The sequence below is a fragment of the Rattus norvegicus genome, chromosome 6 (genome assembly GCF_036323735.1).
Source record: "Rattus norvegicus strain BN/NHsdMcwi chromosome 6, GRCr8, whole genome shotgun sequence".
In the NCBI taxonomy this organism is placed as follows: domain Eukaryota; kingdom Metazoa; phylum Chordata; class Mammalia; order Rodentia; family Muridae; genus Rattus; species Rattus norvegicus.
Window position 1 is genome coordinate 106,847,134 of NC_086024.1, and position 13,799 is coordinate 106,860,932.

The window sequence follows — 13,799 nt, forward strand, 5'->3', positions numbered from 1 at the left end:
GCAATCCCACTAAAATCAGGGACTAGACAAGGCTGCCCACTCTCTCCTACTTATTCAATATAGTTCTTGAAGTTCTAGCCAGAGCAATCAGACAACAAAAGGAGGTCAAGGGGATACAGATCAGAAAAGAAGAGGTCAAAATATCACTATTTGCAGATGACATGATAGTATATTTAAGTGATCCCAAAAGTTCCACCAGAGAACTACTAAAGCTGATAAACAACTTCAGCAAAGTGGCTGGGTATAAAATTAACTCAAATAAATCAGTTGCCTTCCTCTATACAAAAGAGAAACAAGCTGAGAAAGAAATTAGGGAAACGACACCCTTCATAATAGACCCAAATAATATAACGTACCTCGGTGTGACTTTAACCAAGCAAGTAAAAGATCTGTACAATAAGAACTTCAAGACACTGAGGAAAGAAATTGAAGACCTCAGAAGATGGAAAGATCTCCCATGCTCATGGATTGGCAGGATTAATATAGTAAAAATGGCCATTTTACCAAAAGCAATCTACAGATTCAATGCAATCCCCATCAAAATACCAATCCAATTCTTCAAAGAGTTAGACAGAACAATTTGCAAATTCATCTGGAATAACAAAAAATCCAGGATAGCTAAAGCTATCCTCAACAATAAAAGGACTTCAGGGGGAATCACTATCCCTGAACTCAAGCAGTATTACAGAGCAATAGTGATAAAAACTGCATGGTATTGGTACAGAGACAGACAGATAGACCAATGGAATAGAATTGAAGACCCAGAAATGAACCCACACACCTATGGTCACTTGATTTTTGACAAAGGAGCCAAAACCATCCAATGGAAAAAAGATAGCATTTTCAGCAAATGGTGCTGGTTCAACTGGAGGGCAACATGTAGAAGAATGCAGATCGATCCATGCTTATCACCCTGTACAAAGCTTAAGTCCAAGTGGATCAAGGACCTCCACATCAAACCAGACACACTCAAACTAATAGAAGAAAAACTAGGGAAGCATCTGGAACACATAGGCACTGGAAAAAATTTCCTGAACAAAACACCAATGGCTTATGCTCTAAGATCAAGAATCGACAAATGGGATCTCATAAAACTGCAAAGCTTCTGTAAGGCAAAGGACACTGTAGTTAGGACAAAACGGCAACCAACAGATTGGGAAAAGATCTTTACCAATCCTACAACAGTTAGAGGGCTTATATCCAAAATATACAAAGAACTCAAGAAGTTAGACCGCAGGGAGACAAATAACCCTATTAAAAATGGGGTTCAGAGCTAAACAAAGAATTCACAGCTGAGGAATGCCGAATGGCTGAGAAACACCTAAAGAAATGTTCAACATCTTTAGTCATAAGGGAAATGCAAATCAAAACAACCCTGAGATTTCACCTCACACCAGTGAGAATGGCGAAGATCAAAAACTCAGGTGACAGCAGATGCTGGCGAGGATGTGGAGAAAGAGGAACACTCCTCCATTGTTGGTGGGATTGCAGACTGGTAAAACCATTCTGGAAATCAGTCTGGAGGTTCCTCAGAAAATTGGACATTGAACTGCCTGAGGATCCAGCTATACCTCTCTTGGGCATATACCCAAAAGATGCCTCAACATATAAAAGAGACACGTGCTCCACTATGTTCATCGCAGCCTTATTTATAATAGCCAGAAAATGGAAAGAACCCAGATGCCCCTCAACAGAGGAATGGATACAGAAAATGTGGTACATCTACACAATGGAATATTACTCAGCTATCAAAAACAACGAGTTTATGAAATTCGTAGGCAAATGGTTGGAACTGGAAAATATCATCCTGAGTGAGCTAACCCAATCACAGAAAGACATACATGGTATGCACTCATTGATAAGTGGCTATTAGCCCAAATGCTTGAATTACCCTAGATCCCTAGAACAAACGAAACTCAAGACGGATGATCAAAATGTGAATACTTCACTCCTTCTTTAAATGAGGAAAAAGAATACCCTTGGCAGGGAAGGGAGAGGCAAAGATTAAAACAGAGACTGAAGGAACACCCATTCAGAGCCTGCCCCACATGTGGCCCATACATATACAGCCACCCAGTCAGACAAGATGGATGAAGCAAAGAAGTGCAGACCGACAGGAGCCGGATGTAGATCGCTCCTGAGAGACACAGCCAGAATACAGCAAATACAGAGGCGAATGCCAGCAGCAAACCACTGAACTGAGAATAGGTCCCCTGTTGAAGGAATCAGAGAAAGAACTGGAAGAGCTTGAAGGGGCTCGAGACCCCAAAAGTACAACAATGCCAAGCAACCAGAGCTTCCAGGGACTAAGCCACTACCTAAAGACTATTCATGAACTGACCCTGGACTCTGACCCCATAGGTAGCAATGAATATCCTAATAAGAGCACCAGTGGAAGGGGAAGCCCTGGGTCCTGCTAAGACTGAACCCCCAGTGAACTAGTCTATGGGGGGAGGGCGGCAATGGGGGGAGGGTTGGGAGGGGAACACCCATAAGGAAGGGGCGGGGGGAGGGGGATGTTTGCCCGGAAACCGGGAAAGGGAATAACACTCGAAATGTATATAAGAAATACTCAAGTTAATAAAAAATAAAAAAAAAAAAGAAGTGAATGCTCACTGCCAACCATTGAACTGAGAACCGGGTCCCCATTGGAGGAATTAGAGAAAGGATTGAAGGAGTTGAAGGGGCTTGCAACCCCATAAGAACAACAAAACCAACCAACTAGAGCTTCCAGGGACTAAACCACTGTAAAAAGAGTACACATGGACAGACACCTGGCTCCAGCTGCATATGTAGCAGAAGATGGCCTTGTCGGGCACCAATGGGAAGAAAAGCCCTTGGTCCTGTCATTGCTGGACTCCCCAGTGTATGGGAATGTCAGGACAGGGAGTGGGGAGGCGTGGGTAGATGGGTGGAGGAACACCCTCATAGAAGAAGGGAGAGAGGGCATCTGATGGGAGGGTTATGGACGGGAAATGGGGAAAGGGGATAACATTTGAAATGTGACTAAAAATATGTAATAAAAAAGTTATGAATCTTAATTTTATTCTTATGTAGGTAGTTTTGCAGCACAACAATGGCACAGAGTTTGTGGACATAACCAATAATATCTGGCATTGTTTCAGACCCATCCCACAAAATGGAACCCATACCCAACACTTCTTGGGTAACCAAGAACCATATATTAGATAGTCTAGGGACCCAAGGTAAAGCTAATAATAATACTGCTCTAAAAATTCAGCAAGCACACAAAACCAAGTCAAACTAAACCAAACTGAACTTGTAATGATAAAATGACTTCTAATGGCACTCTGCTATCCTCATAAATCAATGACCTTGTAATGATAAAATGACTTCTAATGGCACTCTGCTATCCTCATAGATCAATGACCTTGTAATGATAAAATGACTTCTAATGGCACTCTGCTATCCTCATAGATCAATGACCTTGCTCAGTCACCGTCACAGAAGCTTCCATCTACAGCAGATCAGAAAAAAAAAAAAAATACTGAGGCCTTCAGCCAGATATGATGCAGAAAGTGAGAGACCTTGAAACATTTGGCCCTAAATGGGAATCATCATCAAATCCTTTCCCCAGGATCTCAGAGAACCTCTCAGAGGAGGAAGAAGAGAGAAGGTGTATGAGCCAGAAGCTATGGAAGACACCAAGAAACAAAGCCTTTTAAATCAAGATAAAAGTTCATATAACCTCTCACATACTGAGGCAGCATGAACAGGGCATACATGGTTCTGCATCAGGTCCTTTTTGTATATATTATCACTTCAAGTTTAGTGTTCTTAGAGGATTTCTAAATGTGTGTGAATGGGTGAGCTGCCTCTTACACCTCTCTGATGCTTTTTCTTCTGTTTGACTTGTCCAATTCCAGTGTGATAGGTTTTGTTGGATATTAGTACATCTAATTTTGTTATATTTTATTATCATCACTCAGAAACCCGTACCTTCTTTTCTTTTTTATAGAACAAAGGTTTTGTTGAAAATTAATGCAGGAAGCAGAAACCCTTCTAAAAATGGTGACATGACAATTGATGTAGACACACATTAGGACACAGAAAAATGTTTGGTTTTTAATGAGCATTATTTGAAATAGCCCAAAGCAAAAATGCCTCTAGCAGTAAAATAACTGGAAAACTAACATTATGGATTAATAATAGTGTGGAATACTTAGTGAGATCTATGAAAAGCAGCTCTATTTAGTCCCATATATGTATTCCTGAATCACACTGCCTGGACTCTTCTAATGAGAGACAGGAAAGAATAGGATCTGGCCGGGAGGGAACTTGGGAAGAACCGAGAGTAGAAGGGAAAAGGGAAACCATAATCAGGATACATTTTGTGATAAAAATTATCTATTTTCAATAAAAGGACTAGAAAAAGCAATCAAAAGATTTATGCAATCTCCATCGAATATTCTTCACAGAAATTGATAGAACAATTTTCAGCTTCATATGGAAATACAGGGGGGAAGGCAAAGGTGTATCAGCCCTAGAGCTCTAGGAACCCTCCCCACCTGCTGCTGATGCCAGAACTCTGGCAACTCACCAAAGCTTGTCTGAACTGCCCACCTTCTCTTTTCCCTGATGAAACTCCTCCTACAGTGTACAAAGTCACTGGGTCACAAAATATCTCATATCTGACTCTATGGTACACCTCCAAAACTCTTCTATGTTCTGCTTCTCTTCAGGAGAATTTCACTTTTCTACATTTTCTCTTCCTCCTTACACTACACATATCCACAAAGTTAAGACTAAAATTAATCATACCAGATAGATTGTTGTCTGAGTTCAAGCTCAGCCTGATATACAGAGCAAGTTCAAAAACAGCCAAGCATAGGCAGTAAAGGAAACCTTCAAAAGTAAAAAGCTAGCAAATATGGAATTGAATGAGGGAGCATGTCCCAAACCCAGCTAGCTTAATACAGAACATAGAATAGACTATATTTAGCACAATCCAGAAATGAGAATGAAAACATAGAAGCTTCTAGACGTATATTCAGTCCCAAGAATGTTCCATCATTTTTTGATTCACAGTCTTCAATTTTGTACCATGTGGACAAAGTATATTTCATCAAGGAATACTGAATGTATTCCTCAAACACTGGTGCATAGAGTTACATAGCAGGGCTCAGAGCCACTGTGAAATTGCAGATGCCTAAGACACAAAACTTTGTATGCTTCTACCTACATCACTAGAATATGTCCTTTTCAGTGCTTAGCAGTTTCATACTAACAATAAAAATTACAAGTATAAAAAAATCGATAAATTCAGTTTTAAGCACCTTGACAATGTTCATATTGATACATGCTAATATTTATGAAATTCAATGCAGGCAGATCTGGAAACATGGAAGTCTGACCTCTAAGAATGTGTGCACTTCCTCCTATGACTTTGGAAGCTCTGCCTCATATATAGGCATAAGCAAAGCATGGCCAGACATTGGGATGTGGCACAAGACAGGACAACAGAAAGAAAACAGAAGAACCTTCAGAAATTGTGAACTTAAAATACAGAAGTACATTTTTTAATTAAATTAATTTCATTGCACTATGAATTGATTTCAAGATAAAAACCCCAAGGTCACTGTAGATTATGAAATTGTCAGAGGAGTCATGGATGACTCCTTCCTATAGCTAACAATGACCCTTTGTTAATAATGTGGTTTCCTTTGGTAAATGAGAAAATTACTTCCAAATTCTCTTTTAAACCTATCCCCCCCCCCAAAGAAGCCGCCTTTGCTTTAGAAAGGTCTTCAGGCAAGCACTGAAATCATAAGAACCCAGTGAGTAAGCACCAGAATAAGAGCCTGACTTACACCGTGAACACCCTGGCTCCCAGAACTGTCCTCTATAAAGTGGACAGCTCCCGTCTTCACTACTCCTTGCCCTTCTCTGATCATATGTTGGTGGCTTCCAACCACAGGTGCAATAGCAATGCTTGTGGTTGTTACACATTCCTCTGTAAGTACAGTTCTTGGCATTGTACAACCTAAAGACCATGGTAGAAGCTCGTGTGTGAATTCAACACCTAAGACTCCCCAGCATTGTTGTAGCCTCTGGCATCAATTTTGGTGATGTACATTCCATCTCAGAATGCTGGGTGTAATCACTGGATGTTTGCAAAAGCCTAAGACTTTTCCCATTGTCACACAGCAAAGTTCAGCTCACTACTGAAATTCCGGATATCTATAGTATGAAGGGTTCTTTCAGTAGGCATATGTTATTGTGTACTGTGTAATTCAAATGCTGATTTCTGGGACCCCATATCTGGTTGAAACCCTTATTCTGAGAATCTCATCCCTCAGTCTCAGTGTTTTGTAAACAATGCTACCCAATTCTTCCCTGATTGGCCAATAAAGAAGCTGATCAGCCAGTGGCTGAGCAGGAGAGAGAACAGGGCCGGACTTCTTCCCAGTCAGGGCAATCAGGGAAGGAGACAGAGGAAATGAGGAATAGCCATGGCGAGAGTCCAGCAGACGCCATGAGAAAACACCTCAAGCAGAGAAAACCATCAAATGCAAGTTTCTCGGGGATATTGGCTGGGAAGTAGCAAGATTGGTTTAGAAGATTTAGATAGAGTAGCACTGCTCAGTTCTTGTATCCTTATAGCGTGTTAAATGAATAGAATAGCGCAGTCTCATTTATTTGGGAGATAGCCAGGTTAAGAGAAAACAAACACTTACAAAAACGCATTAAACTGTTTACCTTGTGCATCTATATATTCTAGAAATGTCGTTTTTGATCGTATTATGCATTAACAATAAAATAGACAACAATGTAATACAATTGAAAATAGGCCATGACAATGGTAATAGTAGCACATACTAATACAGCCCAAAGTTGATATAGAAGCATCTAGAAAATTTCAAAATGGGCATCACAAATACGTACTTTCTTTTCATGAAAAAACAAAGGATAGATTTTGCATGTACAGTATAAAGAATGTGGCCAAATGGTTGGATACAGTAGAGTAAAAAGCAAGATATTCACTTGACTTGAGTAAGACCCTGGGTTCTTGGCTGTGCTGCCTAGCACCATAAAACAGGAAGAGAAAGTTTTAAATCAAAACAAACCGAAGAAGTGGTAAATTATATGGCATTAAGAGGCTAGAGAGCTGACACAGCAGTTAAGAGTGCTTACTGCTCTTGAAGATACCCAAAGTCTGGTTCCTAGCACCCATGCTGGGTGATCCACAATCACCTGTAACTCCAGCTCCTGGGGATCCAACTCTGGCCTTCACAAGAAACTACACACTACACTCATACACACACACACACACACACACACACACACAGAGAGAGAGAGAGAGAGAGAGAGAGAGAGAGAGAGAGAGAGAGAGAGAGATTAAATCATAAAGATCAAATTTAAACATAGAAACACAAGGCTAGTTCCCCAGTGATTTTATTTCAAGATGAAATTCTCAGATTTGTGAATGGTTGCACGAATGTCAGGAGACATCATCGATGGACATGGATTTTGTCCATTGTGTGGCTCCAATTAGTTTGGGATGAAGTCAATTATTTGTTAATAGTTGGATGTTGGGTCTTTTTTTTCTTTTTTTCAGTCTCTAGCATTAGTGCTCTGAAAAGCGCACCAAAAAGAACTGAAGCCAAGATAAGAAGGATGCGAGTACCTATAATAATTATTAGCCTGTTGATACTCACATGTATTTCAGCTCGAAGTTTTTCCTGAAAGGTAGCCGGAGGGCCACTGTTTACACTACCACCTGTTCCTCTTTGTATACAATGTGGTGGTTGAAATCCTGGAACACAGTGACAGTTGCCTTTGTTGTTACACACCCCTTTATAGTTACACTGAGTAATGTTGCAGTGAAAATTCAACTCTGTGTGAATAACACATTTTTGAGCTTTACAGAATTTGCCAGGGCCACAATTTGCACCATCCAATACAAGTCCCATTTCCGGAAGTTCTGTCCCATGGTGTGCATCATACCCAAAGCACTGTTCTTCTTTAACATCCATTACCTTTATGTGATGAAAGGTAGTGTGCTCACCTCCACCAGGAACGAACTTGACACCGTCACAGTGAATCTGTCCACAGAAAATATCCTCCTCTTGACATGCGAGAGGTTTACTTCCTCCACGTACCTCTCTAACCCCACAGTTTCCAAATCGGTCACCTTTGGTATTTAATTCTTTATAGCATGCTGGTGAAGCATCCTTTACATGGTATCCAAAAAGAGCTTGACACTGCAATTGGCGGTCGCTACAGTTTCCTGACATGCAGACTGCTAGTGGAGAACAAGGGGTTCCATCCATGATGTAGAAATTTTGTGGGCAATGCTCTGAGACTCCACTACAGTATTCTGGAAGATCACAAATGCCATTCGTGTGCCTGCATACCTTTCCAGTGGGTGCAAACCTACAAGATTGACAACAAAGTCCTTCAGCACAAGTGCTGCTCCCAATTAACTGACAATTGGTTCCACAACAGTGATTAGAGAGACAGTCTTTTAAAGTACCACAGTCACATTGCTCATTGTCATCCACTACCTTATTTCCACAACGAGGAACTGCATATTTGAAATTCTTATATGCAACCCGCGGTTGACTCAAGCAAGCGTCCCAACCAATGATCTTCTCATGTAGATTATGATGGGAACAATTGCTCATCATGTCCAGAAGAGTAGGAAATTCACTCATGACACAACTGCTCCTTCTGAAACAAACACAGCCAGGTTTATCATGTCCTATATTGAAAATGTGACCCACTGCATGAGACATTAAAGATGCAGCCAGAAAAAAATGGTTTTTTCCTACATGTGTATATAAAACTCCCCAGTTGGGGTTACATAATCCATTCTGAAAGGCTGCATAATCTTTGTTTCCATATTTCGTTCCTGAGAGAAGAGCTGAAGTGGCGTGTGGAAAATCCCAATAAAATGTAGATTTCCAATACCCAAACTGTTCCATAAGTTTTATAACACTGTCACTATATTCTGTTATATTGAAGTTGTCCTGTTTGTTCCAAATACATATAGCACGTGCAAACACAATCAAACCACTTGGTCTATATATGCTATCTGCTATGCTGTTCATAATCAATACTAACTCAAGTGAGGTGGTTTGGTTGTGCCCTACTTGTATGAATAATGCGTGAGTCACAGTGTACATTATTGCTATATTTTTCACATGTATACGCCACAGATATACGGGAGCTGCTCTGGGACTTCCTGCAAGCTTAGTCTCTTCAAGGGGGTCACCTGCCTCTGCCATAATCTCATCATTTCTACACTTTTTAGACTTACGTGACCTTTCATCCACCACAAGTAGAGAAATTACATGCTCAAATTTGGAAGAAGATGTCAATGGTTTGATTTCATAAGTGGAGTCATCCACCCGTATCATGCCTTTCAGACCTCCAGTGCAGGTATCTAGTGTAGCTTGGGACCCAGGGACTCCTTCCAGGTAGCTGTAGAAGTAACAGTCCTGAGGGACAAAGGGGTAATCCTCTTGCTGGGCTCCTTGGTCATTAGAAGTATATACAGGAAAGTTTTGAGAAATCATGTTCTTCTTGAGTTTCATGTGGACCACATGTCTTTGTCCCCTAAAGCGCATGCTATAGGTGATTTGCCCTGACATATCACTTTTACCCATTCTCTGGGGAACCTTCCTGGGGATCACAACTTCAGAGGTAGAGAAGCGCCATTTGGGTGGACCATGGGAACAGCAGACAGAAGACAACAGTGAACAGAGCACAGAGAGCCAGAGAGCACCTTCCAGGAGGACCCAAGTCCAGGTAGATGGTCTGAGGAAGGGAGCCATGAACCAAACCAAATCTGGTCCACTGGGTGGCAGACAAGACTAAAACATTAAGGCATGAGGAGAGCAGAGTGAGACAAGAGGCCTACAATCTCTGGTAAGTAAAGGGAGAGAGGCTGTTACATAACAATGTTGTGCTCATCTAAGCATTGTGTGCTCAGTGACCTGGACAGTCTACGGAAGCCCCAGGGAAGAGCAAAAAGTGGGAGGCGCTTAGAGAAATAAGTATATTTGGGTTAAAACAGCTCATATATGACTGTGAAAATGTAAATGGGAAAAAATCATACCTAAGTTATTAGTGAAGGTTTACATAGATAAACCCAGTCAATAGTTTTTCTTCTTTCCTAGCACCTATAATAAATCACTAGTTCCCTTTTTATGACCTTTGGTTAACTGTTTTACAGTGTCATGAAATGTGCTCTGAGTAGGAGAAAGTCTGGTTATTATCTAACAGCAATTAACTGGTGACACATGGGAGACTGGCAGAGTTCTCATTGCAGTTTTGACTATCAGAAAAGGACCTAATAGCAATCCCACTATAAAAGAGCTTAGAAATCACTGATAGAATTTTAGGAATTCTTACAGGATCATCATTAAGACTTAAGAAGTCATCTATTTGTCTATATAGCATCACTACAAGACAGTAAATCTTCATAGATCTGAAGAGATCTGCTCCAAAGGTGTGGGTTAATAATTGTTATAAATGTTTAATAATAACAGGAAAAGCATGTTAATAGCAGGAATCTTTTCTAAAATGAATTCTTAAGGCCTTGCCAAACAAGAGCAAATCTGATGCACATTATATTATAATCAAAGCAGACCATCTCAGGAAGATTACCTGCTAGTTAGTAACTAGTCTTATTATGGCTCCTGACAGCTAAATGCACAGAAAAATCATTAAGTTGGCAAGAAAGGCATAACAGCAGAGAGAAGCAATAAAGTCTCTGAGGACCCTGCATCTCAGAGCATATCCATCACAACCATGCAAAATAGTGGGTTATCTCTAGAAAACTCATACAGCCACCGAACTCCAGTCATTATTGTTGATACCCAGAAGTGCTTGCTGACAGGAGCCTGATATGAATGTCTCCTGAAAGGCTCTGCCAGAGCCTTACTGATACAGATGAGGATGCTTTAGCTAACCATTATACTGAGCATGGGGACCCCAATGGAGGAGTTAGAGAAAGGACTGAAGGAGCTGAAGGCACTTGTAACCCCATAGCTTAAAAGAATAATATCAACCAACCAGACAGCCCAGAGTTCCCAGGGACTAAACCACCACCCACAACTACTCATGGAGCAAACCATCATGGCTCCAGCCACATATGAAGCAGAGGATGCCATTGTCTAGCATCAATAGGAGAATCCCTTGGTCTTGTGAAGGTTCATTTCCCCAGTGTAGGGGAATGTCAGGGTGTTGGGGTGAGCCTGTGTGGGCAAGAGAGGGAGAATCCTCATAGAATCAGGGGAAGGAAGGATGGGAGATGGGAGAAAGGAGATATTAGAAATGTAAATACATAAAATATCCAAGAAAAAAAAGAAAACTCAGTTGCTTGTCATAGACTTCTCTAGATGGCTTCAGAAAGATCTGAAAGGAATTGGAGAATGGGAAATCATGGTAGAAATGTTGTATTTTTTTTTCAATAAAAACTGTAAACCAACTGGAGGTGATCAATGGAATGTTAAGACTACATAGATGCCATGAAAAGAAAAATTCAGGTTGTAAAACATAGTTTCTTATCAAATTCAAGTGAGTGATAACAAGTTCTCAAAAACCTATATACAGCTTCTGGTTCCCCTCCGCACCTGCGAGCTAACACTGGGCCACAGTCCTCTCCACCCCAATCCAGCACAGAGAAAACTTGTCTCCCAGGAGTCTTGACTCTGGACCCAGTGGACCCAGAAACCACAGTGCAGCTGGGAACAGGATCCTTCCTGTTCCTATCTGCACACAGGAACTGATCCTTTGCTACAGCCATCTGCACCACAATCCAGCCCAGAAAAAAGTTGTCCCCAAGAGTTGACATGCCCAAGCTCACAGAATCACAGGCTCACAGTACAGACAAGCTTCAATCAGAGACAGCAAGGCCAGCTAACACCAGAGATAACCTGATGGGAAGAGGCAAGCACAAGAACATAATCAACAGAAACTAAGGCTACTTGGCATCATCAGGACCCAGTTCTCCCACTATAGCAAGTCTTGAATATCCCAACACACCTGAAAAGCAAGATTCTGATCTAGATCACACATGATGATGATGACGATGACGACGACGATGATGATAATGATGATGATTGATGATTATTGATGATGATGATGATGATGATGATGATGATGATGATGATGATGATGATGATGATGATGGAGGACTTTAAGAAGAACATAAATAACTTCCTTAAAGAAATACAGGAGAATACAAGTGAACAGGTAGAAGCCCTTAAAGAGGAAACACAAAACTCTCTTAAAGAAATGCAGGAAGAAGTAAACAAGTGAAGTAATTGAACAAAACCATCCAGAATCTAAAAATGGAAATAGAAACAATAAAGAAATCACAAAGGGAGACACCCATGGAGATAGAAAACCTAGGAAAGATGCAAGCATCACCAACAGAATACAAGAGATAGAAGAGAGAATCTCATATGTAGAAGATATCATAGAAAACATTGACACAACAGTCAAAAATACAAAAATAGTAGGTATAGAAGAAAGTAAAGATTCACAACTCAAAGGGCCAGCAAACATCTTCAATAAAATTATAGAAAAACTTCCCTAACTTAAAGAGATGCCCATAAACATACAAGAAGTCTATAGAAATCGAAAAGAATTGGACCAGAAAAGAAATTCCTCTGTTGCATAATAATCAAAACACCAAATGCACAGAACAAAGAATAGTAAAATTTGTAAGTGAAAAAGGTCAAGTTACATATGAAGGCGGACTTAACAGAATTATACGACACTTCTCAACAGAGACTCTAAAAGCAAGAAGATCCTGGGTAAGTGTGTCATACAGACCCTAAGAGAACGCAAATGCCAGCCAAGGTTACTGTACCCAGCAATTACCAGAGATGGAGAAAACAAGATATTTCATTACAAAACCAAATTTAAACAATACTGTTCTACAAATACAGTCCTACAAAGAATAATAGATGGAAAACTCCAACACAAGGAGGGAAACTATACCCACAAAAAAGAAATTAATCTTCTTGTGCCAACCCAAAACGAAGATAGTCACACAAACATAATTCCACTTATAACAACAAAAATAACGGGAAGCAACAATCATTTGTCCCTAATATCTCTTAATATCAATGGACTCAATTCCTTAATAGGAAGAAGACTAATTTAAAGACACAGACTAACAGACTGGATACATAAACAGGACCCAACATTTTGATGCATACGGGGAAACACATCTCAATGATAAAGACAGACATGGAACAAGCTGGAGCAGCCATTTTAATGTCAAATAAAACCGACTTTCAACCAAAAGTTATTAAAAAAAGGAAGGACACTTCATACTCATCAAAGGAAAAATCTACCAAGATGAACTCTGATTCTGAACTTCTATGCCCCAAATTCAAGGTACCTACATTTTTAAAAGAAATTGTTAAACATCACACAATAATAGTGGGAGACTTCAAAAACCCTACTCTCACTAATGGACAGATCATGGAAACAAACTAAACAGAGACACAGTGAAACTAACAGAAGTTATGGTCCAAATGGATGTAACAGGTAACTATAGAACATTTAACCCTATAACAAAAGAATATATCTTCTTCTCAGCACTTTATGGAACTTTCTCCAAAGCTGACCAAATAATTAGTTGCAAAACAAGCCTCATTGAAACAAGAAGAATTAAATAATCCCATGCATCCTATCAGATCACCATTCACTCAAGCTGGTCTTCATAACAACAAAAACAACAGAAATCCCACATACATATGGAAAAGGAACAACTCTCTACTCAATGATATGATAACTTGGTCAAGGAAAAAATA

The 13,799-nt window shown here is 40.2% G+C and overlaps 2 protein-coding genes across 2 annotated transcripts in view; both read right to left on the reverse strand.

Moving 5' to 3' along the window:
• Cox16 (cytochrome c oxidase assembly factor COX16) overlaps positions 1-13,799 on the reverse strand; it is a 167,100-nt gene that overhangs the window by 101,710 nt on the left and 51,591 nt on the right. The window lies entirely within an intron of this gene.
• Positions 7,400-9,846, reverse strand: Adam4 (a disintegrin and metalloprotease domain 4). The gene has a single exon (NM_020305.1). It carries the CDS (start codon positions 9,798-9,800, stop codon positions 7,533-7,535), a length of 2,268 nt encoding a protein of 755 aa, NP_064701.1. The 5' UTR covers positions 9,801-9,846; the 3' UTR covers positions 7,400-7,532.

Coding starts and splice junctions, on each gene's coding strand:
- Adam4 (NM_020305.1), bottom strand. CDS start 9,800: ATGGCTCCCTTCCTCAGACCATCTACCTGGACTTGGGTCCTCCTGGAA.